Source organism: Notamacropus eugenii, chromosome 5 (genome assembly GCF_028372415.1).
Source record: "Notamacropus eugenii isolate mMacEug1 chromosome 5, mMacEug1.pri_v2, whole genome shotgun sequence".
NCBI classification, from domain to species: domain Eukaryota; kingdom Metazoa; phylum Chordata; class Mammalia; order Diprotodontia; family Macropodidae; genus Notamacropus; species Notamacropus eugenii.
Window position 1 is genome coordinate 86,437,128 of NC_092876.1, and position 24,578 is coordinate 86,461,705.

At 38.4% G+C, this 24,578-nt stretch overlaps 1 protein-coding gene across 2 annotated transcripts in view; it reads left to right on the top strand.

Annotated features, from left to right (window-relative positions):
- The window catches only part of CSMD2 (CUB and Sushi multiple domains 2), a 1,007,626-nt gene that overhangs the window by 925,295 nt on the left and 57,753 nt on the right, over positions 1-24,578 (top strand). For both annotated transcript variants that reach the window (XM_072610105.1, XM_072610106.1), the window contains 7 exons: positions 1,141-1,254; positions 3,078-3,266; positions 4,774-4,920; positions 7,112-7,300; positions 22,030-22,221; positions 22,683-22,877; positions 24,162-24,335. In XM_072610105.1, the coding sequence (XP_072466206.1) occupies positions 1,141-1,254; positions 3,078-3,266; positions 4,774-4,920; positions 7,112-7,300; positions 22,030-22,221; positions 22,683-22,877; positions 24,162-24,335 (1,200 nt within the window). The remainder of the gene's footprint in view (positions 1-1,140; positions 1,255-3,077; positions 3,267-4,773; positions 4,921-7,111; positions 7,301-22,029; positions 22,222-22,682; positions 22,878-24,161; positions 24,336-24,578) is intronic.

Consider the following 24,578-nt stretch of genomic DNA (forward strand, 5'->3'; position numbering starts at 1 on the left):
AAGGAAATTAGGGATTCTAAGAGAGGATGTGAGGCTCACTTCCCATCTCACTTGCTTCCCACACAAGCAAGACAGCCAATGAATGTCAAGTCACAGAGATAGAAAATAGAAAGTCATATGTGAGAAACAGTAAAGCCAGTTTAGATGAACTATAGTGTTCATACGAGGGAATAATGTGCAACTAGTCTGGAAAGGTAGGTTAGAGACAGGGAGGGAAGGACTTTAAATGTCAAGCAATGGAATTTATATTTGATCCAGGTGACACAAAGCTAGAAGGGACAAGTAACACATTGGATGACACCATCAGGATAGAAAATAACCATGACAGTAGAGAAAGATGAGCCAAAACTAATAAGATGAAATTTGATAGGTATAAATGTCAAGTCCTATACTTGGGAACAGATTATCAACTATATAAGTTTGGGAAGATGTAGCAAGACAATTATTTACGCTGGAAAACATCTTGGAGTTTTATTTTATTATGGGCTTAATATGAGTCAGCAGAATGACGTGGAGTCATAAAATCCATGCTATCTCTGATGGTATTAATAGGAAATAGGGTTCAAAACAAGGGAGGGGGGAGCTTCACTCTTGTCAGATCCTGTCTGGAATGTTAGGTTCACTTCTAAATGTCACAATTTTAGAAAAGACATCAGGAAGCTGGGGTATGTTTAGAGGAGGATGACCAGGAGAATCAAAGAATTAGAAAACAGGTTATATAATGATTAATTGAAGGAATGAGAATGTTTATACTGGAGAATAAAAGATTTGGGAAGGGAGAGAAGATGGTATATATCTTCAAGTACTTGACATGCTGGTATGTATAACGGGAATGATGCGCTTTCTATTGGCCACAGAAGACAAAACTAGAAGCAGTGGAACAAAGGTGCACAGAGGCAGATTTAAATTTGTCAAAAGGAAAATTTTTTCTGAGAATTCCAGCTGTCTCAAAGTAAAATAGGTTAACTCAAGAGGGAATAGATTCTCCTTCCTTTGGAGGTGTTGAAGTAGAGACTTGGGAGGGATGTTGTAACAGGGCATCCTGTTTGGGTCACTTTCACTTGTGAGAGTCTGTGCTACATTAACTGTAATGAATTTGCTGGCTTTGTCTCTAGGAAAGCCTTGTTTTCTCTTTCTCAGGGGACATTGTGAGATACCGGTGCCTTCCTGGATTTTCCCTGGTGGGAAGTGAAATCCTGACATGCAAACTTGGAGCTCACCTTCAGTTTGAAGGACCTCCTCCAACCTGTGAAGGTAGCTACCAAGAATTATTCCATTCTCCAGATTCCTATCTGGGAAATCTCCATGACATGAATTTAGAAAATTGAGAGGAGGTGATGCTGAGGTAGCCTTGCAGGTTTAATCTGAATGAGGAGCTTTTGTTCGGAACTTCTCAGTAAAGACTTTAGAATTCAAACCCCTGTCTATTCAGTATAGGGTTTTAGACATTAGCCATTAGACAATCACCCCTGTCACTACATAATTACTTGTTTGTGAGAGTTAGATATATTTCACCAAGTAACCGTGACTGCTAGTACCAATGAACTAAAAGCCTATGGAGACAACTGATTATCCTGCCTTTTCTTTAGATTCCATGGGAGCAAGAGAGGGAGAGAAACTCATAATTGATGAATGCTTAGCTTAAATTCACATAGGTGAGTGGACAGGTGTGATTATAACCTCCAAAATTTAAAGGAGTGTGGCCCAAAGCAACCTCAGCCTTCCCCTCCAGAGAATTTCAGAATATGCTGACTGATTTTGGCATAGCTTTAAATGTAATTCTTTTTTCTTGAGGACTGAGTCTGATAGAAAGAAACTGATTGTTACCTGTCATCAAGAACAGTGAGTGCCACGACAATGACTGTGTCATCACTTTCTCTTGAAAGTGGCACCTAGTGCAAAAAGAGTTGTCCCCCAAACCTCCCTAACTTCTCATAACTCATTGTGAATCAACCATGCACGACTTCACTAAGTTTTCTTTTACTCAATTTACATTTGCTGCTTGTACCTCCTCAAAACTGAAGAGTATACTTCCTTCCACAGATAGTGTCCATAGTGGATCAAAGTATAAGTTCAAGTCTGTAGTCTCTATAGTCACGGCACTCTGAGTGAGGGCTCAAAGAGGGTCAGGCTCCATATTTTTGCATGGATGCTGTACATTGATAAGGTCAATGACCAGGAGCAACTGAAATGTAGATAACTTTTAGGTATTTGTTGATGCTGTTAGTGGATTATGGGGGATCGATTTTTAATCGTAGGCTGGTTTTCCTATGCTAACCCACATCTCATAAGCCTTCTCTCAGGATGTCATTAGGAAAGGAAATCAGCTATCAGCAATTATGCAGTGCATTCCAAAGGCACAAAGCAGGTTCTTCTAAATTAGCAACTATTGTAAATAATCTGTAGTTCTACTTTTCACCATTAGCAGAGATAATCAAGGGCTGTGGATGAAACTTTGTGATGCAAGAACTGTTTAATAAGCATAGCCCTGAGGCAGGCCCTTACTTCACACTTCACTACTGTGACAGGGCTTCCCAGCGGAAAATGCATTCCCATTTGCTTGAGAACTTTAAGCAAAGGCTGAATGGCCACTTGTCAGTACTGCAAAGGGGATCTTTGTTCATGTATGCGTTAGACTAGATGCCCTCTTGAGAGCCCTTCCAATTCTAAAATTCTATTCATGCGTGATTTTATTGGTGGAGGAAATTTCTCCCACTTCTGTAGATAACAAACATCACGTCAGGCAGTAAGACCCATTACATCCTTGGGCACATGCCTGTATAGGCCTACATGTGTGATCCACTTTGTGGCCATGGGAAAAGTCCATATTAAAGCTAATATTTGGAGAACCTTATTGATAATAATGAAATACTGAAAATAATGAGTTTGGGGAAACTAATTGCACATGCTAAAGTGAGTATTGTGGTCTATGGTGAGACCATAAGCCTTGTGGGAGCTTCTTATACCCATCTCCTCCCTCCAGCTCCTACCCTTGTTTTAATTCCTTGGGGACTATACTAAGGGTTCACAGTTCATTCATGCATTGCTATCAATAGTCTTGTTTTTCTTTCTCCAAGTGCGCTGCCCAATGGATGAACTCTTGACAGACTCTACTGGGGTGATTCTTAGTCAGAGCTACCCAGGAAGCTACCCTCAGTTCCAGACCTGTTCCTGGGTGGTGAGAGTAGAGTCTGGCTACAATGTCTCTCTCACAGTGGAGTACTTCCTCAGTGAGAAACAGTATGATGAGTTTGAGATTTTTGATGGTAAGTGACTGTCAGATATCTAAGGGCTTGGGACAAAGGGAGGTGATAGGCATCCAAGGCTGACAGGGAGGACCAGAGCTCACTAAGTATCTTATTCCAGCTCATCATGGGCAGCAGAGATTATCATCTCATCTTCTTGAGATGTTTTCATATACTTGACAAGTGAGAAGTGGTCAGAGAATTTTCAGGGACAGTTGGGAAGAAGAAGAGTACCCTTCCAGGCAGCTCTATCTCTCTGATTGCCCTGTGAAAGCAAGTTTTTCCCTGAGGTGCGTGTCCCAGTAAAGCCATGTATCTTATCCAAGTGAATCAGTGCCTCATTTGAGGACCAGGTGTCTTAAAAGATTTTGAGATTTTGGAATGAGAAGAATATTCCAATCATCTTCCTCTTTCTTCAGTGGATCTCTGATCTCACAAATATGGGCACTCCTTGCTTGATGAAGATCATAACTTATTTATATAGTTTCTTATCCTGAGCTGTGCCATTTTCCTCTGTATATTTTCCAGAGAGCTTCTAATCAATATCCTGGAGTCCTTCCTTTTAAAATTTTGTGTGGACCAATACGTTGCAAGACTTGGGCTTTCCTTCTCCTCCTAGAGCTCACCGTATCACTGACCTGTCTCTTTTTCAATCATACATTAACTTGATGATGCCTCTTATGCCACTTAATGCACACGTACCATGTTATGGAATATGTTGAAGCCTACATGAACCCATCATGCATCTTTTTATTGCCTTTTTACAGCCTCAGTCACAGACTGATCTCTGAACTGAGGACCAGTTTCCTAAGTATAGAGAGGTTCATCACCAGTAGGATGGCCACCACGTGATAAATTCTTTGACTACGGCAATACATTTTCGAAACAACCCATTATTGCTATTAATAATTATGGTAGCTCATATTTCTATGGTATAAAAAGTATCTTCCCAAGAGACACAAACTCTCACTCTTAGGAGGCTGACAAGTTGAGGAAGAGACACATATATGACACAAAGATGAATGGTAATATTGAACAATGATTTGGACCAGGTGTTATATGGTGACAATAATTATACTCCTTCACATTTATTTAGCAATTTATATAATAAACTTCATTAAGTTTTGTACTTTTCCAAGCACTTCACATTGCTGATTTTAGCTGATCCTTGCAATAGCCTTGAAAGGTAAGAAAGGCAAGTCTTTTGTGTGGTAGAAATAAAGCCCAGAGTGGAACAATGACTTGTCCAAGGCCACCAGCAAGTTGATGTAAAACAAAATCCAAGGTTCCCTAACTCAAAGGTCTCTTTTTATTATAGACTGCCTTAGGTCAAAATCCCAAACCTCCTTTGTTAAAGGAGGAACCTAAAGGTAGTTGGCCACAAAGGAGAGCTAGAGAGGCTAGCAAAGTTCATTGAATGGGGCTAAGAAATGGTCAGTCCTTTCTGACAGTTCACCCCCTTAGCCAAGATGCCTTCATTATGCCTCCTGCCAACCTTACTATGCACATGTCTCCCTCTCACCCTCAGGTCCCTCAGGTCAGAGTCCACTGTTGATAGCCTTGAGTGGCAATTATTCAGCACCTTTAACTGTCACCAGCTCAGGAAACAGTGTGTACCTGCGTTGGTCCTCTGACCATGCCTACAATCGGAAGGGCTTTAAGATTCGCTATGCTGGTAAGTATAGGAGTAAAGAGCCCAGACCAAGAAATTAACCCTTTGTATTTTCCCCTTGAACTCTCCTTTCTCTCATTATATATCTAGAATGGTGAGGAAGTCCCTCTGTGATAAATGGATCATCCTTATCTTCAACCTTTTCTTTGTGAAATGTGACTTTAGCACTGATGCTCTGATACTAGTCTCCTCTGTTCTAATACCCCATATCCCCTGTTCACAGATCTCCTTTCCTACCCTATTTTCTTTTGGTGTCTCATATCCATAGTACTTTATTTAGAAAAATACATTGATAATTTTTAAGAATTATCTGATAATACTTAAAGGTACTTTTTCCATAAAGTATATGAATTTTAAAACATAAATGAAATTACTTTCTGTAAGTTTCATTTCAGGCTTAAAAACTAGATGTAGGAGAGATACTTTAGGGCAGGAGGGTAGGGGGGGCTTCCCAGTTCTCAATATTAATATTTCTAAGGCCAGCCTGTCTTTTAGAAATGCTTAAATATGAGTGTGAGGTAAAAGTAACCTAGGTATAGAAAAGGTCAGTCTAGGAGAGGGAAGATCTCATACATACCTGAGGGGAAAAAATAGCCAGTATCTATGTAGCACTTTACATATATTACCTTACATGAGCCTCACAACATTAAGAGATAGGTGCTGTCATTAGTCCCAATTTGTTCGTGTAGAAACTAAGGCACAAAGATATTAAGCCTTTGGCCACACAGTGACTAACTCTTAAGAAGGCAAATGTAAACCCAAGTCTTCCTGATTCCTAGTCCATCAGCCTTTCTACTTTCTACTATACTTTGCTGGTTCATTTTTCTCTTCCCCTTATCCCTCTCCAGACTTGAGAGATCTTCCATCAAAGAGAGACAACTTGACAATTTTGTAGCAGTGAATTCCTGATCCTGGGGCAAACATACACATACATACACACATACACACACAAGCATAGGGCTTCACTGATCTTCTCAAAGAATAACTTCACATTTTTTATCTCTTAGCACTAATGCCAAGCAGACAATTGCTACATGTCACATAGTGAACCCATTTAGCAGGGACTGAGCTAATTATTACTTAACTAATAAAAGCAACACAAAAAATTGATGGGCACATTCATGCATGTGTTAAAACTAATAGTTATGTTTTTAAATATGTGTCTTAAGTGCGTTTGGGATGTTGTATGGGAGATTCTTTTCAGGTACGAATTTGACTAACTAGCATCTCAAGTCTCCTCCAGTTCCTCAGTTTTGTAATTCTTATTTATAAGTGATATAGGAAATAGAGTTACCATCAGGCGGGGCCAGAAAACTGGGGAGAACAGTCGATATTACCACCAAGAAACATTTAGTCTCAGAGGTGGAAGAGACTTCAGGGAATATTTTATGCACCCTTACCTGAATAATGAATTCCCTGTACTGCCAAATCATCTAGTCTCTGCCCCCAAACCTCCTGCAATATGGGAGCTCAGTACCTACAAATGGAGCACATTCCAATTTTAGAGAGCTCTGACTTTGTTTTTCCTTTGTTAGGCATAGCTCTGCCTTTCTGTAGCTTCCCTCTGGCACCAAGCAGAACAAGTGTCACTCCTCTTCCACATCACAGTCCATCATATATTACCCGTACATCTCTCCTAATCCATCCTGATTCGGGCTTTGTTGAGGTGACTTGGACAAGGGCCAAGAGAAGAGGGAAGGAGGAGGTAGAAGACAGCATGTAATGTTTTGCCCTTTGGTCATGACTCCTAAGCAGGGGCCACAAACTCATCATGAATATATTTGGGAAAAATTCTGATGAAAAAAAAAACAATAGCTATTGACTCAAGTGAGATTATTAATTTTCTGGGGATTTCACACATTCTAGTTCTCCTTACCTCCTTCCTTCGACCCATTGCAAATAAGAATTCAGAGTTCACCAAAAAAATAACTTTGCAGCTAACCTATTTAAATTGCTATTTGCCCTGGGCTGTTTGGGAACTGAATTAATTTGTTTCTGAGTATAACTGTGGCTATGTCAGCATAACTAGCTTCAATGTTTGGATTGAATTGACCCATTAGTTCATTTAACTAAACTGACTGATTCTTTCACTGTACCTGATGATGAGAGGCATTCCTTTCTCCTGGGTTGCCATGAGTCTTCTGAAGCTTTATCTATATCTCAAAGGCCCCTTCTTTTTTGTCTCTTTCTTCAGCTCCTTACTGCAGTGTTCCAAGTCCTCCAGTCCATGGCTCTATTCTTGGCCAACCTAGCACCCATCCTGGGGGGTTAATCCACTTTGGCTGCAATGCTGGCTACCGCCTGGTTGGACACAGCAAGGCAATATGCTCCTGGCACCCCCAGGGCTACTACATGTGGAATGAGGCCATTCCTCTGTGCCAAGGTGAGAACAAAGGACTTGTGATGACAGAATATCCTATTGCATATTTGTTTTTGTAAGTTTTTTCCATATTTACTGAGTACCAGAATATCCTTAACCGTGTACAAGGCACTGTGGGAGATATAGTTGGTACCTCCAAGTAACTTACAATGTAGTCAGGAAGACAAAATTAATACATACACTAGAGAGAGGACATATCAGTGCTAAACTACGTAGAGCTCCACAAAAGGGCACTCTTGACATCACCTGAGCCCCTTGACACATTAACTAAAAGTGAGTTCATTTATTAGATCCTGTTTAGAAGTGTTGTCACAAACCTTGTCAGAGCTGTTTATTTCCCTTAATACACTCTACTCACCCCTGACCCGAGGCTGCCAAAATACTATTTTCTGCAGCACCAATTTTTGCTATAATGCTATGAAATAATGTGAAAAATTGTCAGCAAGGACTCTTTTGCACCGTATTTTCTTTCTTCCCCTCTAAATCTTTCATGTTCTTGTCTTTCAAGACCTTGGAACCTTCCATTTTTTAAAATAGTATTTCTTTCCAATTACATGTAAAGATAGTTTTCAACATTCCAAATTTTTCTTCCTCCTTTCCCGTCCCTCCTCCCCAAGACAGCAAGCAATGCGATACAGGTAATACATGTACAGTCATGTTAAACATATTTCCACATTATTCATATTGCAAAAAAAGAAACAAAACCAAAGGGAAAAACTACAAAAAATACCCAGACAGTGAAAATAGCATGCTTTGATCTGCATTTGGATGGAGTCTTCCATTAAAAAAAATCTCTTTTCTAGAACTTTCTACTACAATCTGGTCTCTTCATATTAAATGGATTAGAAATCTCCCAGGACTTGGTGAAAATGTGCCTGGTTGTGATCCCATGGGAGAATTGGGAGGATGTGACTCCTCTAAGTGATGAGGGAGAGAGATAGAACATCTCTCATTTGATGTCTGGATCTATATACTGTTTCCATCTAAACATTTAGATGTTGTAACAAGGACGTCCTTTTTGGGTCACAAGATTTATCGGTCAGTCAATAAGTATTTTATTTATTAAGTGCCCACTGTGTGTCAAATATCATTCTTAGCACTGGGGATACAAGTACAAAGAATGAAATAATCCCTAGACAACAAGTACGTATAAAGTACATGCGACATAAATATCAAGTTAAGCCTGTACGTCAGCCTAAAACTGCACTGTGACTTCTGGAATACCCTGTATACATAGTATACATACACAAAGTAGTTAAATACCATGTAGTCAGGAAGAAAGGGCATTAGCAGTTTAGAAAACCAGGAAAGGCCTGAGCCACTTCCCTATATTGTAGACCTGGAAGGGTGGTGAGTGCAAAGGCATAGAGTTGGAAGATGGAACATAATGAGTGATAGAGAGAGAGGACAATCTGGCTCAGTCGCAGAGTGCAGGAGGAAGAATTGAGGTAGAAAGATAGATTGGGACTAAGTTGTGTAGGACAATAACAGGCATCTGTTATTCTAGAAGGAATAGTAAGACATAGGAACTACAAAGCAGGGAAGTCACATGAGTAGATCTACAGTTAAAGAGGATTCCTTTCACCATAGTCTGGATAATGGACTGGAGTGGTGAGAGATTTAACACCAGAAAACCAGGTAGGAGGCTACAGCAATAAACTAGGTGTTAGGTGATAAAGACCTCAACTAAGGTGGTAGATGTGAGTAGAAAGTGGAGTCAGATGCAAGGACTGTTGCATAAGAATAAAGGGCAAGATTTGCGAATGTCTTGGATATGTAGGGTGAGGGAGAGTGAAGTGTCAGACAATGCCAAGAATACAGTGTCCTAGGTTTTCTTAGGACATTTCCTTCCTTCCATTATTTTCAATCATTAGATTAATTGGAATGTAGTAAGTGATAGAAGCCATTGTAGGAGATGTGGGAGGGTGGCTCTGTGTATGTATGTGTCTGCATGTATATATGTTTCTCTGTGTGTTGAGATGTACAAATCAGAGTAAAATATACTTCTTTAGTAAATTGTCATAGTGGATCATTTGAGGAGCAGAGAGCTTCCCTAACTTTCCCTTTTCCCACCATGAGTGATCTGGAAAGTTTATAAGTAGATCATAAAGCAGACACAAGCTATCATGATTACATTTTGACCCAGGTGCTAGATAACAATTCTCCAGATTCCTAATTCCCACCGCAGATCAGGCTTATGGTTTGTCATATTTTTACTTGAAAGTTTGTGTCAGCCCTAGCTAGACAGGTCTCCTTGTCACTGGGATCAGTCATCATTCCTCTTGTACCCCTTGTACCCAATTCCAGGAAGGTTGCTCAAGGGCTATCAAAGGTCACAGTCTTAGACAAATTTCCTTGGAACTATTAACAGAGATATTTCTCAAACACAGAAAAATCAGTCTTAAAAACCTAGGAATATTTTAACAGTTGACAAGAACACATCTTAAGATAATAGTATAATAGGATTTAGAACTGAATATAGACCTTAGGGACTACATAGGCATGAAAATCTTTCAGTTCAGTCCTCTCATTTTACAAATGAGGCAACAGAGAACTTGAGAAGTCAAGTAACTTGCTCAGGAACCTATAGCTGAATCAATGTTGGGAACTGAAAGAACAAGAACAAAACCCAAAACAGTTTATATCTCAAGGAACTTATTCTACTGCAGAGGTTGGGGAGCATATACAACAGTGACAGTGAATACAAAATTACTTTTGTAGGGATGAAGCACTAACAACTGGGGAAATAGTGAAAGGATGCACAAAGGAGGTGACACCCAAATTGAACCACTGAAGAAACTCTAGAGAGTCTGAGGTAAAGATGAGAGAACAACAGTCAGAAGGGAGGGAGTCAGGAAGTAAATGATAAGGAAAATAAGGGAGAAAAAGGACTAAAAGTACCAAAGAGTTCAGGAAAAGAAAAACTGATAGACTTTGAACATAAGCAGATAAAAGTAAAAAGGAAAAAATAGTAACAGAAAAAGCAAATATGGCCTCTCGTTCTAATAAATGAGTTTAGGCATCTGCAAATAAATACTGAAAAATGAGGGGAAATGATCCAGCAATTGATAAGATAGAGAACCTTGTGGAACTTGAAGAGCATATGGAACCACAACATGCTATTCCTATAATTTAAAAGAGAAATGAGAATTATAAGAGCAGAATTATGTCTTGCATAGCAAAAAGTAGGAAGGAAATAGAAAAACTTGAATCTTCAATGACAAGCCTCACCAGAGAAACAAAGGAGAAAATATTTGATTGGGAATGCACATACACAGAAATGAAGGACAATCTAGAAGAAAAGAAGCAAAAAGCAAAGACATTGAAAGAAAATATGTTCATTATGCTAACAAAACATGCTGAACTTGAAGACAGGATGCACAGAGATAACCTAAGAATCATAGGTTTCCCAGAAGAAAACCTTAATACCATAATGAATAGTAGACTAGAACTGCCAGGAGTTCTAAACATAGAAAATGAAATTTCAACTAAAAGAATTCACAGGTAACTTCCAGAAAAAAAATTACATTAATTTTTTTTTTTAAAGTAAGACACATAGTGGTTAAATTGAACAATTCCCTTAAACAATGGCAAGTTTTGTAAGCCATTAGGAGGAAGAGTTTCAAATACAAACAAAGGACATTCGCATGACACAGGACTATTCTACACTCATTAGAAAAAGGAAGAAGGAATGAAATAATGTATTCCAAAGAGCAGAGGAGCTCAGGATACATCCCTGGGTGACCTGATATACATATATATATATATCCAAGGTAACCATATAGCCTAGAAATAGTAAAGAAAAATTTGAAACATTTTTAGAAAGAATATTGCACTGGGCTGGGAGTGTGGGCTGCACCAGTACAGAACTGGAGTCAGCAACACCCTGAGTAGACCTCAGGGGACTGAAACACTGGTAGCTGTGACAGTTTCCAGACTTCTCAACCCACAAATATCAAAGACAACATAGAATGTCAGTGGAAAAGGTCTGTCTGGACTTGAGTGAGAGAGGAGCATGATCTGGTTCCAGCTCCAGCCCTAGGATGGTGGCAATGGGCAGTAGAAGCAGTGGCTATTTCTGGAGCATTTTGCTCACAGATGGTGGGGAGATTGAGTGACTGATAAGAGGGAGATTGCATGGATCTCTTTGCTGGTGCTGAGGCAGGATCCTCTTACTTTGCTCTTTCCTGGATCTGGGTCACAGTCCTGGGTGGTGGTCCTGGGGCAAGAAGGAGCAATGACATGGCAGAGCTTGTGGTGGTGGTAGAGAGGAAATCCTCCTCATAGTTTCAAGGCAGAAAAGAGTGTTTGTGGTCACCCACAGACCAGAGCACAGACTAGAAGAGGAGGAAACACCTTTCCTTTGATCATACAACCTTGGAAGAAGTAAAAATTACAGATCCCTAGAAATGTCTCTGAAAACAGCTGTGCAAAACCCCTGAAGCTTGGGACAGTGTTTTCTCCACTCTGGAAGCAGAGAGTTACCTTAACAAAGTGCTAAAATGTAAAGTTATTGATTGGAAAAATGAGGAAACAGTAAAAAAAAATCAGACTATAGAATCTTACTTTGGTGACAAGGAAGAAGAAAACAAAGTCAAATCCCCTAAATCCAAAACCTCCAAGAAAAATATGAATTAGTCTCAGGCCATGAAAGATCTTAGAAAGGAGTTTGAAAATCAAGTAAGAGAAGTAGAAGAAAAAGTGGGTAGATAAATGACAGTGATACAAGAAAATCATGAAAAACGAGTCAATAGCTTGCTAAAGAAGACCCCTAAAATGCTTAAGAAAATAACACCTTAAAAATAGACTGATCTAAATGGCAAAAGAGGTCCAAAAAACCAATGAGGAGAATAATGACTTAAAAAGAAAAATTAGCAAAATGGGAAAAGAGTTCCGAAAGCTCATTGAAAAAATAATTCCTTAAAAATTAGAATAGAGCAAATGGAAGCTGACTGTATGAGAAATCAAGAAACAATTAAGCAAAACCAAAAGAATGAAAAAAAGGAGAAGACAATGTGAAATATCTCATTGGAAAAACAACTGACCTGGAAAATAGATCCAGGAAAGAGAATTTAAATATTTTTGGATTACCTGAAAGTCATGATCAAAAAAAGAAAAAAGAACCTTGACCTCATCTTTCAAGATATTATGAAGGAATATTTCCCTGATATTCTAGAACCAGAGGATAAAATAGAAATGAAAAAATCCACTGATCACCTCCTTAAAGAGATCTCAAAAGGAAAACTCCTAGGAACATTGTTGCCAAATTCCAGAATTCCCAGATCTTACTCCCATCCAATTTTACTGAAGGAATAACATATACACTCAATTTGGTATGGAAATCTATCTAACCCTACAGGAGGGTTGGGGGGATGGGGATAAGAGAGTGGGGATGATAGAAAAGAGGGCAAATGGGGGAAGGGATAATCAGAAGCAAACACTCCTGAGGTGGGACAAGATCAAAAGAGAGAATAGAATAAATGGGGGGCAGGATAGGGTGGAGGGAAATATAGTTAGTCTTTCACAATGTAAGTATTATGGAAGTGTTTTGCATGACAACACATGTACAACCTACATCAAATTGCTTACCTTCTTAATAATGGTGGGTAGGGATGGAGTAAGGGAGAGAATATGGAACTCAAAGTTTTAAAAATGAATGTTAAAAATTGTTTTTACATGCAACTGGGAAATAAGATATATACAAGTATTAGAGTATGGAAATTTATTTTGCCCTACAGGAAAATAGAAGGGAAGGGGATAACAGAAGACAGGGAGGGTGATAGGAGGCAAATTGGGGGAAGGGGTAATCAGAATGCATGGTGTCTTGTGGTGGGGTGAGGGGAGAGATGGGGAAAAAATTTGGAACTCAAAATCTTGTAGAAGTGAATGTTGAAAACTAAAAATAAATTAATTTAAAACAAAAAAAGAGAGAAGAGCTGACTGAGGAGTGGATGATGTTGAAAAGGGGGAGAATGGAAGGAGGCCTTACTTTGGAGGTGGCAGGGGGCTCTACTAATTAATGCTGCTAAAAGTGAAGAGAAATGATTGGTGAAGGGAGATAAGACTTTTCATTGGATGATATCTGGGTGATTTGCTTCTTGAAAAATCTACTTGTCTTGGTTCTTTGGGCCTCTGGAGGACAGCTGTAACATTGGAAAGAATTAGGAGATCCTAGATATGGGGAGATTTCCAGGCTCATGTAGAATAAAAGGTCAACAAGAGAGGGTGTAGCAGAGGGCTGCATAGTCAGGGATGTAGTAGGAGAACAATCCTATTATGTGGCAGTAATCTTTCTGATACCTGAAATAATTACCATTGTTTTGAAAGTGAGGCAAAATGTAAAAGGGAATTATATGGGGCAGGCCCTCCAAGGCAGTGGCAGAAAGCACCAAGAATAGGAAGTTAGAATGGATACCTTGGAAGTTTTCATTATATAAAGAATACAGAAGAAAAAGAAACCAAGTAATTATAGGAGTCATGAATTAGGAAATGAGGGTGCAGGGTAAACAGAAAGACATAACGATGAGAGAAATCCTATTTGGAAAGTGTGTAAAAAAACTAAGGAACAAGTTTAGCTGAAGTGGAAGAAAGAAAAGGGGACTCTATTTGACTAAAGCAAAATAAGGAGGAAGAAATATGTTAGTAGATAAAAACAGGAGAGAAAAAGGAACTAATTAAAAAAACTAAAGAGGTATCAAATGAGAAGAAGGGATCAGTAGAGAGGGGGAGAGAGCCAGTGGGAAGAGGGCCACTTAAAAAAATAGATTAAAATAAAGTAACTGAAGAAAACATAGTGCTATATTTACAGCAGAAGAGTGAACTTGAAACTGAAAACTTCAGCACAGAGAATATTAATGCATCTATGATAAGAAGGGAAGGGGTCAAATGGGAAAAACATCTTTGTATCATATTTCTATGATAAAAGGGTTTGGTAACCTAGACATATAAACAATTAATATATAAGACTAATAGCCATTCTGTAGCAGATAAATGATTGAAAAATATGAATAAATAGTTCTCAAAAGAACTGCAAAATATTCACAACCTCATGAAAAAATGATCAAAATCACTAATAATAATAAATGCAAATAAAAATAACCCTATGGTTTCACTTCACATCCTGATAATTGGGGAAGATAACAGTGGCCAATGTTGGAGAGGTTTTGGAATGATAGATACACTAATATATTGTTGGTGGAACTGTGAAATAATATAATCATTTTGGAAAGTAATTGAGAATTATGCAAATAAAGTGAGATGTTAATATCCTTTGAATCAGAGATTTCATTATTGATCTTATACCCACAACAAAGCCATTAATAAGAAAAAAGTTGCTATATATATTAAAAAATATTTATAGCAGCGTTTTGTGATAACTAAGAATTAGAAACAAAGAAGATGTTCATTAATTGGGGAATGATTAAACAAATTGTGGTATATGAATGGAATCGAAGAAACTATATGTGATGAATACAGAGAAGCACAGAAAAATTTGTGTGCATTGCTGCAAAATGAACTAAGCAGAGGCAGAAAAACAGGATACAAAGAGATTACAGAAAGGAAATGGAAAGAAGAACAACACAACAAAAATGTAACAAAAGAAACGTAACAAAATTATAAAAATCAAGGAGATAATCAATTACTCCTATAATTATTTTTAACCTACCCTTTCATAAAATAGGAGGTCTCTAGCTGGTACATATAGCCAATATTTTAAGACTTTTTCAACATATCTATCAGTTGTGCCGTTTTTTTTTTCTTCTCCAAAAATTACTATTTGTCATATAGGACTGGGAGACAGTGTGGGGGAGAGGGATACAGGGGATAGTATGATGATGTGAGAAACAGAAAATATCAATAACAACTTCTTTTAAAAAGAAGATAAAGGATAGAAAATACCTATAGAAATCTGATTGGAACCAGATTGTGAGGAACTTTCTATACTAGATAGAGGAGTTTCGCATATTATCCTAAAGGCAACAACTGGGGAGGCACTGAATATTCTTGAATAGAGGAATATTATGGTAAGACCTATGCCTTATGAAGATTTTATGGAAGCTATTTGTAGGGTGGATTGGAGAAGGGAGGCACTGGAAATAGGAAGAAAAAATAGAAGGCATGTATAATAGTCCAGATAAGGTCAGGATGACCTGAACTCTAGGATAATGATAGTACAAGTATAGGAAAGGGGATGGATATAAGAGATACTAGAGTGGCAGAATAGGTAGGACTTGGTATCTGATTTGTTTTGGGGAATGAGAGAAAAAGGAGTCAGTGAGGTCTGAAGTTATGAATAAGAGTTACTGGAATTTTCCACCAACAGAAATAGGAAAATTCGGAAGAAGACTAGGTTGATATTGGGGAGGAAATGAGTTCTGCTTTGTATATATTAAGTCTGAGGTGTTGATGGATCATACAGGAAATGCTGATAGCTCATTTGGATGATGTCTGCTAGGAAGCAATTGATGTAGGACTTCATTTTGCAGAAGAAATTAGAAATAGAAAAATCAATTTTGGAGCAGTACCAGTCCTTTACAGTAGGTATGGATTTTAATTTAGAAAAAGACTCTTAGACCAGAATTATATAAAGCAATATGTATTTATTACAGTGCATTTTAATAATCACAAGGAAACCTGGAGACCTAAAATGTAACACCAGGGAGCAAGGTCATGGGCAAAGACTCAAGAACCCTAAGTTCAGTGGACTTCAAGTCACAGCAGTTATCCTTCAAAAGGACCACTCTACATAGGTCTCCCACATCTATAATAGCTTTCTTTTTCCTGGCACAACCCAAATATTACCTCCTATGGAAAGCCTTTCCTATTCTCCCCCAGTTGCTAATACCCCTTCTCACAGGAATGACTTGGTCTTTACTTGCCTGTACATATTGTTTGTCTCAGTAGAATGTAAGTTTCTCCAGGGTCAAAATGATTTCACTTTTTGTCTTTTTATTAACAATGCCTACTAATGTGTTTTGCACTTGTAGGCACTTATTAGATATTTACTAAATACGTGATTAAAGCATATTGCCAATTAAGCCAGAGTAATGAGTTAAATCTTTTTATGAGCTATTTAGCTTTGCTGTATACCACAGTTGCAGATTCCTTGTGGCTCTTCATCCTTCAAATGCACACTTAGTTCCATTTCACATTAAGCACTTCCTATGTACCAACACTATAATGGTCACTTGGGATTCAGACAAAAGTAATGTCTTACCCACCTTCAAGGACCTTCTCTTTTATTGGAGGAAAAAATAGGACACAGATAAATAGATATAAAATATATAAAAGGGAAATGTAAACTAATTTCATGGTGGTGTTACGAAAAAATACTGACTAAAACAGTAGGAGGAGGAGCTTTTAGTTAAACTTGACCTTGAAAGGAGATAGAGGGATTCCTGGATGATGTGGATGTAAGGAGGGAAAGCACTCCACACATGGGGAAGAGTCTGTGAAGGTATGGAGGTGGGAGATACAATGTCATAAACAAGGAACAGTGAGTAGACCAATTTGTCTGGAACATTAAGTGAATGCAGGGAAATAAGGTAAAGTCAGGGCAGAAAGATAAATTGGATCTAGATTGTGCAGGGCTTTAAATACCATATATAGGGTAAGGGATATAAATCATGCTCCAGAAGGGGAAGCCTGAGTCAGAGAAGTCACATGTAGAAGGTAGACAAGGAGAGAACTTTGTGTTAGGAATCAGGGAGGAAAGAATATCTAGAAAAAGTGGACAGTCAATTGTGTTTGTTACAGAAAAGGAAAGAAGGATGAAGAATTAAAAAAAGCCATTAGATTTAGAAAATGAGATTCTGTCTCAACCAAAAGCAGACCACAAAACTCCCCCATGTCTACTCCAGCAAAACCCTGAGCTTCACACCAAACCAAATAAGCTTTTTAAAAATGTATTAAGAAGTTATAGTGACTTCTGCCCTAGAACTGAAAAAAAAGCCAGAAACCCATAGGCAGTAGTAAAGGTTGCCCTCTGCATCTTCCACCCCCTACACTGTGAGTGGAACCAGAAAAAAGACACATTTCCTGCAAAATTCTGCATTATGAAGTCCTTATACTTGAACCAAGATAACTCAAGATGAGGAGGTCCCTAAAACTCTGTCTTGAGATTTCTTGAAGATTCAGGCTCTGAACCCCAAAGATCCAACAGAACCAAACAGGAAGAAGAGAAGGTCAACAGAAGAACTCAGGAGGCAAAGAGAAAGTACAAAACCATCCAAAAGTGTCATAGGGGTGGAATCTGGCTCTGACACAGTCCCAGTTCAAAAACGAACACTGTGAAGCTGAGGGAATTTAAAGAAAAAATTCCCCAGCACCATCTGGTATCAAAAATTACTCTAACTATAAGCAGAAATTCAAAATCAGTTTTTCACAAGGACTACGTGAATACTTAGACAAAACAAATCAAGAGAGAAGATATCAACTAAAAGCTCAAGAGGAAAAAAATTAAAAGAGAATAATCAGTAGCTTAGAAGAAAAAGTGGTAAATCTTAACCAAGAAATGGAATCCATAAAAATTAGAATAGACCAAACAGAAGTCAATGACTTCATGAGACAGCAAAAAATATTAGAACAAAATCAAAAGATTGAAAAAATAGAGAAAATTTAAATTATTGGATGTTGAAAACAACTGACCTTGTAAACAGGTCAAAGAGAGATGATTTAAGAGTCAAGGGACTCCCTGAAAATCATGAGTTAAAAAAAAAAAAAAAAAAGACCTGGACCCTGTCAGAAATGAATCTAATTAAACTAATCAGAATTGAAAATTGTTAGAACCAGAGAGCAAAGTAAAGATAGAGTCCTCAAATCATTGCCTGAAAGTAATCCCAAAGGTAAAAGACCTAGGACTGTCATTGCCAAGCAGTTATATTAACAAAGAACTATAGTCAGGATCACACAAAACTTGCAGCTTATACTAAAAACAAGGGGAAAGCCCCAGGAATGTATAGCCAACCTTGAGAGCTAGCACATCAAAGAAAAATTACTGCAGGCATCCATAAAGAATCAGTTCAAGTGCCATGGGGCTGCAATGAGGACCACACATCAGCTATGCTAACATCTACTAAAAATGGGAAAAGATATTGGAATACAATATTCTGAAAGGCAAAAACTATAGGATTATGAACAAGAATACCTTTCCTCACAGAGCCAAGTATAATCTTATAGGGGGAAAAGGGGATCTTTAGTGGAATAAAGGACTTGCAAGCATTTCTGTTGAAAAGACCAGAATTAAATACAGGAATTTTGAAATAGAAACACAAGAGTCCAGAGAAATCTAGAAAGTTAAACTGCTTTGTACAAGTGAAAGGAACTGTATTAATGAAATAATGCTGACATTCTAATGAGGAGAAGAAAAGAGTATTCTTTCAGAATCTTAATGTCTTCAAAGGTTATTAAGAGAGTTAAGTAAAAAACACAGGTTCTGGAGGTGTAATGGTTCTGTTTATTAGCATCTGACAAGGAGAAAAAAAACAGAGTTTTAAGAGAAATATCCTAGTGAGGAAAAGAGGAAGAAGGATGTGGAACATGCTGTCTATGGCAATTGGGAACATGTGAAGATTAAATTGGCATGGAGGAAGGGGTGGGGAGAATGAGTATTAGAGGAAATTAACTTTTGTCTCAAAGAACATTTAAATACACACACATACACACATACACGTGTGCAAAACCAGTTGGTATATAAATGCATCAGATTCAACAGGGAAAAGTTTAACAAGGGAATAGCGGTCAGGAGGAAGTATAATTCTGAAGAAGAAATAGTCACAAGCAAAACAAGCTTTCTGACCCTGAAAGGAGTGTTAAAAGAAACTAATTAGAATCTAAGGGGTGCTTTAAATTATCTCTTAGACAACTAAAAAATTGGCTGAATAAACTGCTGTATATGAATATAAAATGTAATGCAATATTATTGTGTTGGCTGTAAGAAATGACTCAAAAGATAATGGGTAGTTGGAATCAACACAAAGTGAAGGAAGCAGAACCAGGATAGCTCATACAAGGAAAAGAACATTATAAAAAAAAATCTGAAAAATGTAAGAACTCTGATCAAGGCAGTAGCTAGCCATACTTAGGATGAAGCATTTTATTTACCTTTTAATAAAGACGTGATAGAAACAAGGTACAGGAAAGTACTTTTAGGACATGGTCACTGTTTGGATTTGTTTTGCTTGACTGTTTGTTACGAGGGGTTTTTTTTTTCTTTCCTTTCTCTGGGTTAACTGGGGTTAACCCAAGGGAGTAAGGGAGAATAGCAATAGTGATTACCCCCAATAAACAGGACCATTGTAACTTTTTTTAATGCACAGAAGAGAATGAAGGAATCACAGACAAGCAGGACAGTAGGACAGTTTTGAAAGTACCAAGTAGAATTTATTGTTTGTATGTTTAAGTAAATAGTATGAATTGCTTTGTTATGAGGAAAATAACTCTTTGGAGGGTGTATTAAGTTCAGATTTTTTAAAAAGAGAAAGATCTTTGGTAACCTTGGACAGTGCAGTTTTAATTGAGCAATTAGGTTAAAAGGCATATTAGCAAGAATAGAAGAGTAGAAAATGAAAAACGGTGCAACAAGTATAAAAAACTTTTTTCTGAGAGTGGCTTTGAAAGGGAGCAGAGATGGAATGATAGCTCTAGAGGATGATAGAATTGAGAAAGTGTGTGTGTGTGTGTGTGTGTGTGTGTGTGTGTGTTTAAGATAGGGGTGATCTGGGCATATTTGTAGACATCAAAGAGAAGCCTTTAAGGAACTAATGGATGAAGAACATGAAACACAAATAAGGTATCATCAAATGGGAAAGTAGACCAGAGGGATCCCTTCATTTTTCTTTTACCTTACCTTATTCAGAGATGAAAGTACAATTGCCCATTGTCAGACTTAAGGAATACAAACAACAGATGATCATTGTTAAATCACTTCTTTTCACAATTTTCAGTGGCCTTGCCTATTTTTATCTAGTTGTCTTACCTTGGTTGCTGTGGTGAAGAAAGTCTGGGAAGACCTTGCATTCTTTACAAAAGAGGCAAATGGTCCACAACACTTCCAAAACCCTAAACTAAGAACCTCATCCGCTACTTTCCCCTCACTTGCTTTGTTTCCTTTCCTGCACAAATAAGCAGGCCAGAGTTTAGCACACCAGAAACATATAGTTTACAGTGACTATATTTCATGAGACTATATCTAGAAATGAAGGTAGGGTCTGAAAGAGACATAACTCTCATAATGACTATTCTAGTAATTGACATTTTGTTGACCTGCTTTTAGAGCATTTAAAATACAATGGGGGTTGGGGGGAGGAGAATCACTTTTTAAAAAGTGACCATACCTTTAGTAGGGACCATAAAATGGATCTTCCAAATGACTTTGTCTAGAGCAGGGTACCTTAAACTTTTTCCACTTGCAACCCCTTCTCCACATTTCCTTGTGGGTTGGCGTTGTGTGGCCTGAGGGCATGCACAACGCAAAATGTACTACTTTGTGAAGGCTGCAGTGAAGGTACATGATAAAACAGATTCATTATGCATTTGATTTTTAGTTAATTTTGGGTAGTTTGTGCAGTCTGAAACCTTTTACTGTTGCCAAATTTTTCATGACCCCCCATATGGGGTTGTGACCCACAGTTTAAGAACTGCTGACTAGAGAACTGACTTTATTCTGAAACCATCTCATAAAGTGGAACTTGGAAGTGGTCCTTAATTATGTAGCACATGATGAGATGAGCAGAGCAGGAAACGCAGAGCAACAATAAATGGTGATTTTCTGAACAACAAGGTTGTTAGGTGTGTCACGTTTTGGATACAGAAATGCATAGTTTCAGAAAAGGGAGAGATTGAGGTTATTAGGAAGGACCAAGGGAGAAGGTGGTGCTTTAGCTTTCCCTCCTCCATATTTTGCTCATTTTATTCTTTATGTCTAGACGGTATCCTTCATCACGTTCTTTTGAAATTTTGCCTGTATATCAAGATCAGATTTAATATCTCTTCTTTCCATGCAGCCTAATCTCCTCTACTTTAGTTAGACATAATCTTTTCTTTCTCAGAGATGGCATAATACTTTGTGCTATTTTTATATACTTATAATATCCTGTTTTGTATGTGTGTGTGTATGTTTTTCCCATACTAGTTGTTTAAAGATAAGAATTGTGTAATATTTAACTTTTATGTCTTCCCCAATACCTAGTACAGTGCTCTTCCTGCCTAATGTAAGCACTTAATGTTTGTTGAGTGCTCAAGTAAATGAATGGATTTTTATTTGTCCTAATATTTTTGAACTCCAAAGGCTACATTACCCCTAAATTCCAGTAGAGCCTTAGAGTAACACTTGCTACCTATCTTTTCACTCAAAGGCAGCAGGACAAACCTGTCTCTCCATCAATCTAGTGCAGTGGTGCCAAATTCAAAGAGAAATGGGGGCCACTCAATGGTAGATAAGGATTCTTTCTGTCAATGTATTGACTTAGAAAACCACATATTAACATTATCTGTGAACTGTTGTATTTTTCTTTCTTTTGTTAATATTTCTCAATTACATCTTAGTATGGATCAGGTCACAATGAAGAGTGTTCTGGGCTTCAGGTGGCCTGTGGGCTGCATGTTTGACACCTCTGGTCTCTAGAGGATACATATCGGACTTACCAGTATGATCTGGGAAAGGAAAGCAGGGACATTCTCAAGAACTAAATCTGGCAGCAACACAGCAGCTTCTCTTTTCCTCTCTTGGCTAGCCCTCTCCTGTGGAATTCCCAAGTCCCCCAAGAATGGAATTGTGTTTGGCAAAGAATATACAGTAGGGACCAAGGCTGTGTACACCTGCAATGAAGGTTTCCGCTTGCACCTGCCACCTAAGACAGATGCAACTGCTGAGTGCCTAGAGACGGGAGTGTGGAGCAACGATAACATCCCCCCGCAGTGTGTGGGTGAGTGAGTAAGTCTCGTAAGTGTCTAAGAACTCAGGGGAGATGTACAGTAAGAAAGTGATGGGTTGGGGTGGGGAGGCACATGGAGATAATATGGAAAGGTCTCCTTGGAATCAGTGAGTTTTACCCTACATTGTTAATGATGGAAGTAACATAGATAGGGAGGTAGGGAGAAGGAAAATGAACTTTCCAGATGAAATGACAGCCAAGCAAAGGTCTGGAGATGGATACATCTATGGGAAGGTTATCACCTTGGAGTTCCTAATAAAAAGATATGGGAGCTAGAAGGGAGTGATTATCTGGATTGATCTCCAAGCTGCCTATGAAGAGAAGTCACTTCTCCAAATTTGCAAAGTGAGTTCCTGACAAAAGGGGGAAGGGAACCTAGCCTCCCAGTTCCCAGTCAGGATCTTTCACTGCACAAATGCCCTGTGTTTTCTCTTTTATTTGGGGCTACACAGCTGTGAACTGCCCAGATGTTAGCAGCATCAGTGTGGAACACGGACGGTGGAGACTGACCTATGAGACCCAGTACCAGTTCAATGCAGAGCTGATGTTGATCTGTGACCCTGGTTACTACTACACTGGCCAGAGGGTCATCCGCTGTCAGGCTGATGGCAAGTGGAGCCTTGGTGATTCGATGCCCACATGTCAGAGTAAGCTTGAAGTTGGGGTTGAGGGGGATGTAAGGGGAAGAGCTGTTAATCAATAAACATTTATTAAGTATCTAGTATGTACCAAGTATTGTGCTAAGCACTGGGGATACAAAAAGAGACAAAAGACAGTCTCTACTCTTAAGTAGCTCAAAATCTAATTGTGGAGACAACAAGCAAACATATATGTACAGACAAGTTGGATAAATAGGAAAAACATCATCGTACTCCCACTGGCAACTAAGAATCTGCCTTGGCAGAGATCAGGGAGGTCATTACTGACTATGGATGCTATGATTCCTGGCCTCAGGATTAGGAAAGAGACTATTGACTCCAAATGAAATCTGTTATTTATTGAATAATATCTCTCCTGGTTTTCGTTAATGCTGTTTTTTAGTATATTTCCTCATCCATTTCATACAGCATTAGGATAAGGAGAGGAAGTAATATAACTCCTTGAGGAGAGTAATGGGTGAGTACACAGCTGCCTCAGTTGTTTTGTGGTAGACAGAGAAGCATGAGGCATAACTTAATATGTAGAGTATATGACCCCACAATAATGGGATGGTTTCCCACCTCTTAAAAAATTTATTTATTTTATTTTGAACCTAAGAAATAAAACCAGCATTTCTGTTACATAGTAGAAAAAATAAGGATGATTATAATTTACCAGCCATAGAACTGACAGAATATCTGGAGCCTTTAGTCTCAAAATGGAGAAGAAAAAGTTAAAGTAGACAGTTAAGGAGTTATTAATACAAGTATGAAAGTGAAGACAAAGAAGGAGTTGGAGAAATTTTAACAGCCAATTCAGTGGCCAAGAGAACCATGAGAGAATGCATAGAGGTCTCTAAAGGTATTGTGAGAGATGACAAGATAAAAGATAGATTCCCCAAGCATAAGGACCCCACCCTGATCTCCCAGTCCACATTCTAAGAAAACAGTGGCACTGCAAAGACCAACAGAGTTTTTTCCTCACTAATCTCCCTGTCTCTTTTTCATTTGAAGGACATGAGTTGAGAAGGGGGCAGTAATTTGTTTAGTAGAAAATTGAATGATTTGGACTGTGTGAGAGAAGATGATATGAGGTCTTCCTAATTGCTATAGGGCAAACGAATCTAGTCTTTATGGATGTAAAACAATAGAAGTTTGGGTTTTTGTTTGTTTTATTTTATTTTGGTTTTCCCACAGTGGTCATGACTTTCAAGACCACTGACAACTTGAAAGTTTTCTATGCCCCATCTCCACAATTCCATTTTTTAAAGCTCTTTTGGCATTTTTTTTCAGTCATCTCCTGTGGAGACCTCCCAACACCCCCAAATGGACATCGGATTGGGACACTCTCTGTCTATGGTGCAACAGCCATTTTCTCCTGCAATTCAGGCTACACGCTGGTGGGCTCAAGGGTGAGAGAGTGTATGGCCAATGGCCTCTGGAGTAGTTCAGAAGTCCGTTGTCTGGGTGAGTAATCTCCCCAGTCTTCCTCTTTACTTTCTGAGGGCAGCAAAGCAGAGTTGATTGAGTGCTGTAGTTTAGTTCAGGAAGACCTGGGTCCAGATTCCATTTTTCCTGCAGGTCTGTGTGTAACTAAGGACAAGACACTTAACTCTTTGAGTTTCAATCTCATTCATGGAGTAGAGATAATAAGACTTATAGTCCACATCTCAAGTGATTATTATAAAAGTCAAATGAAATAATGTATTT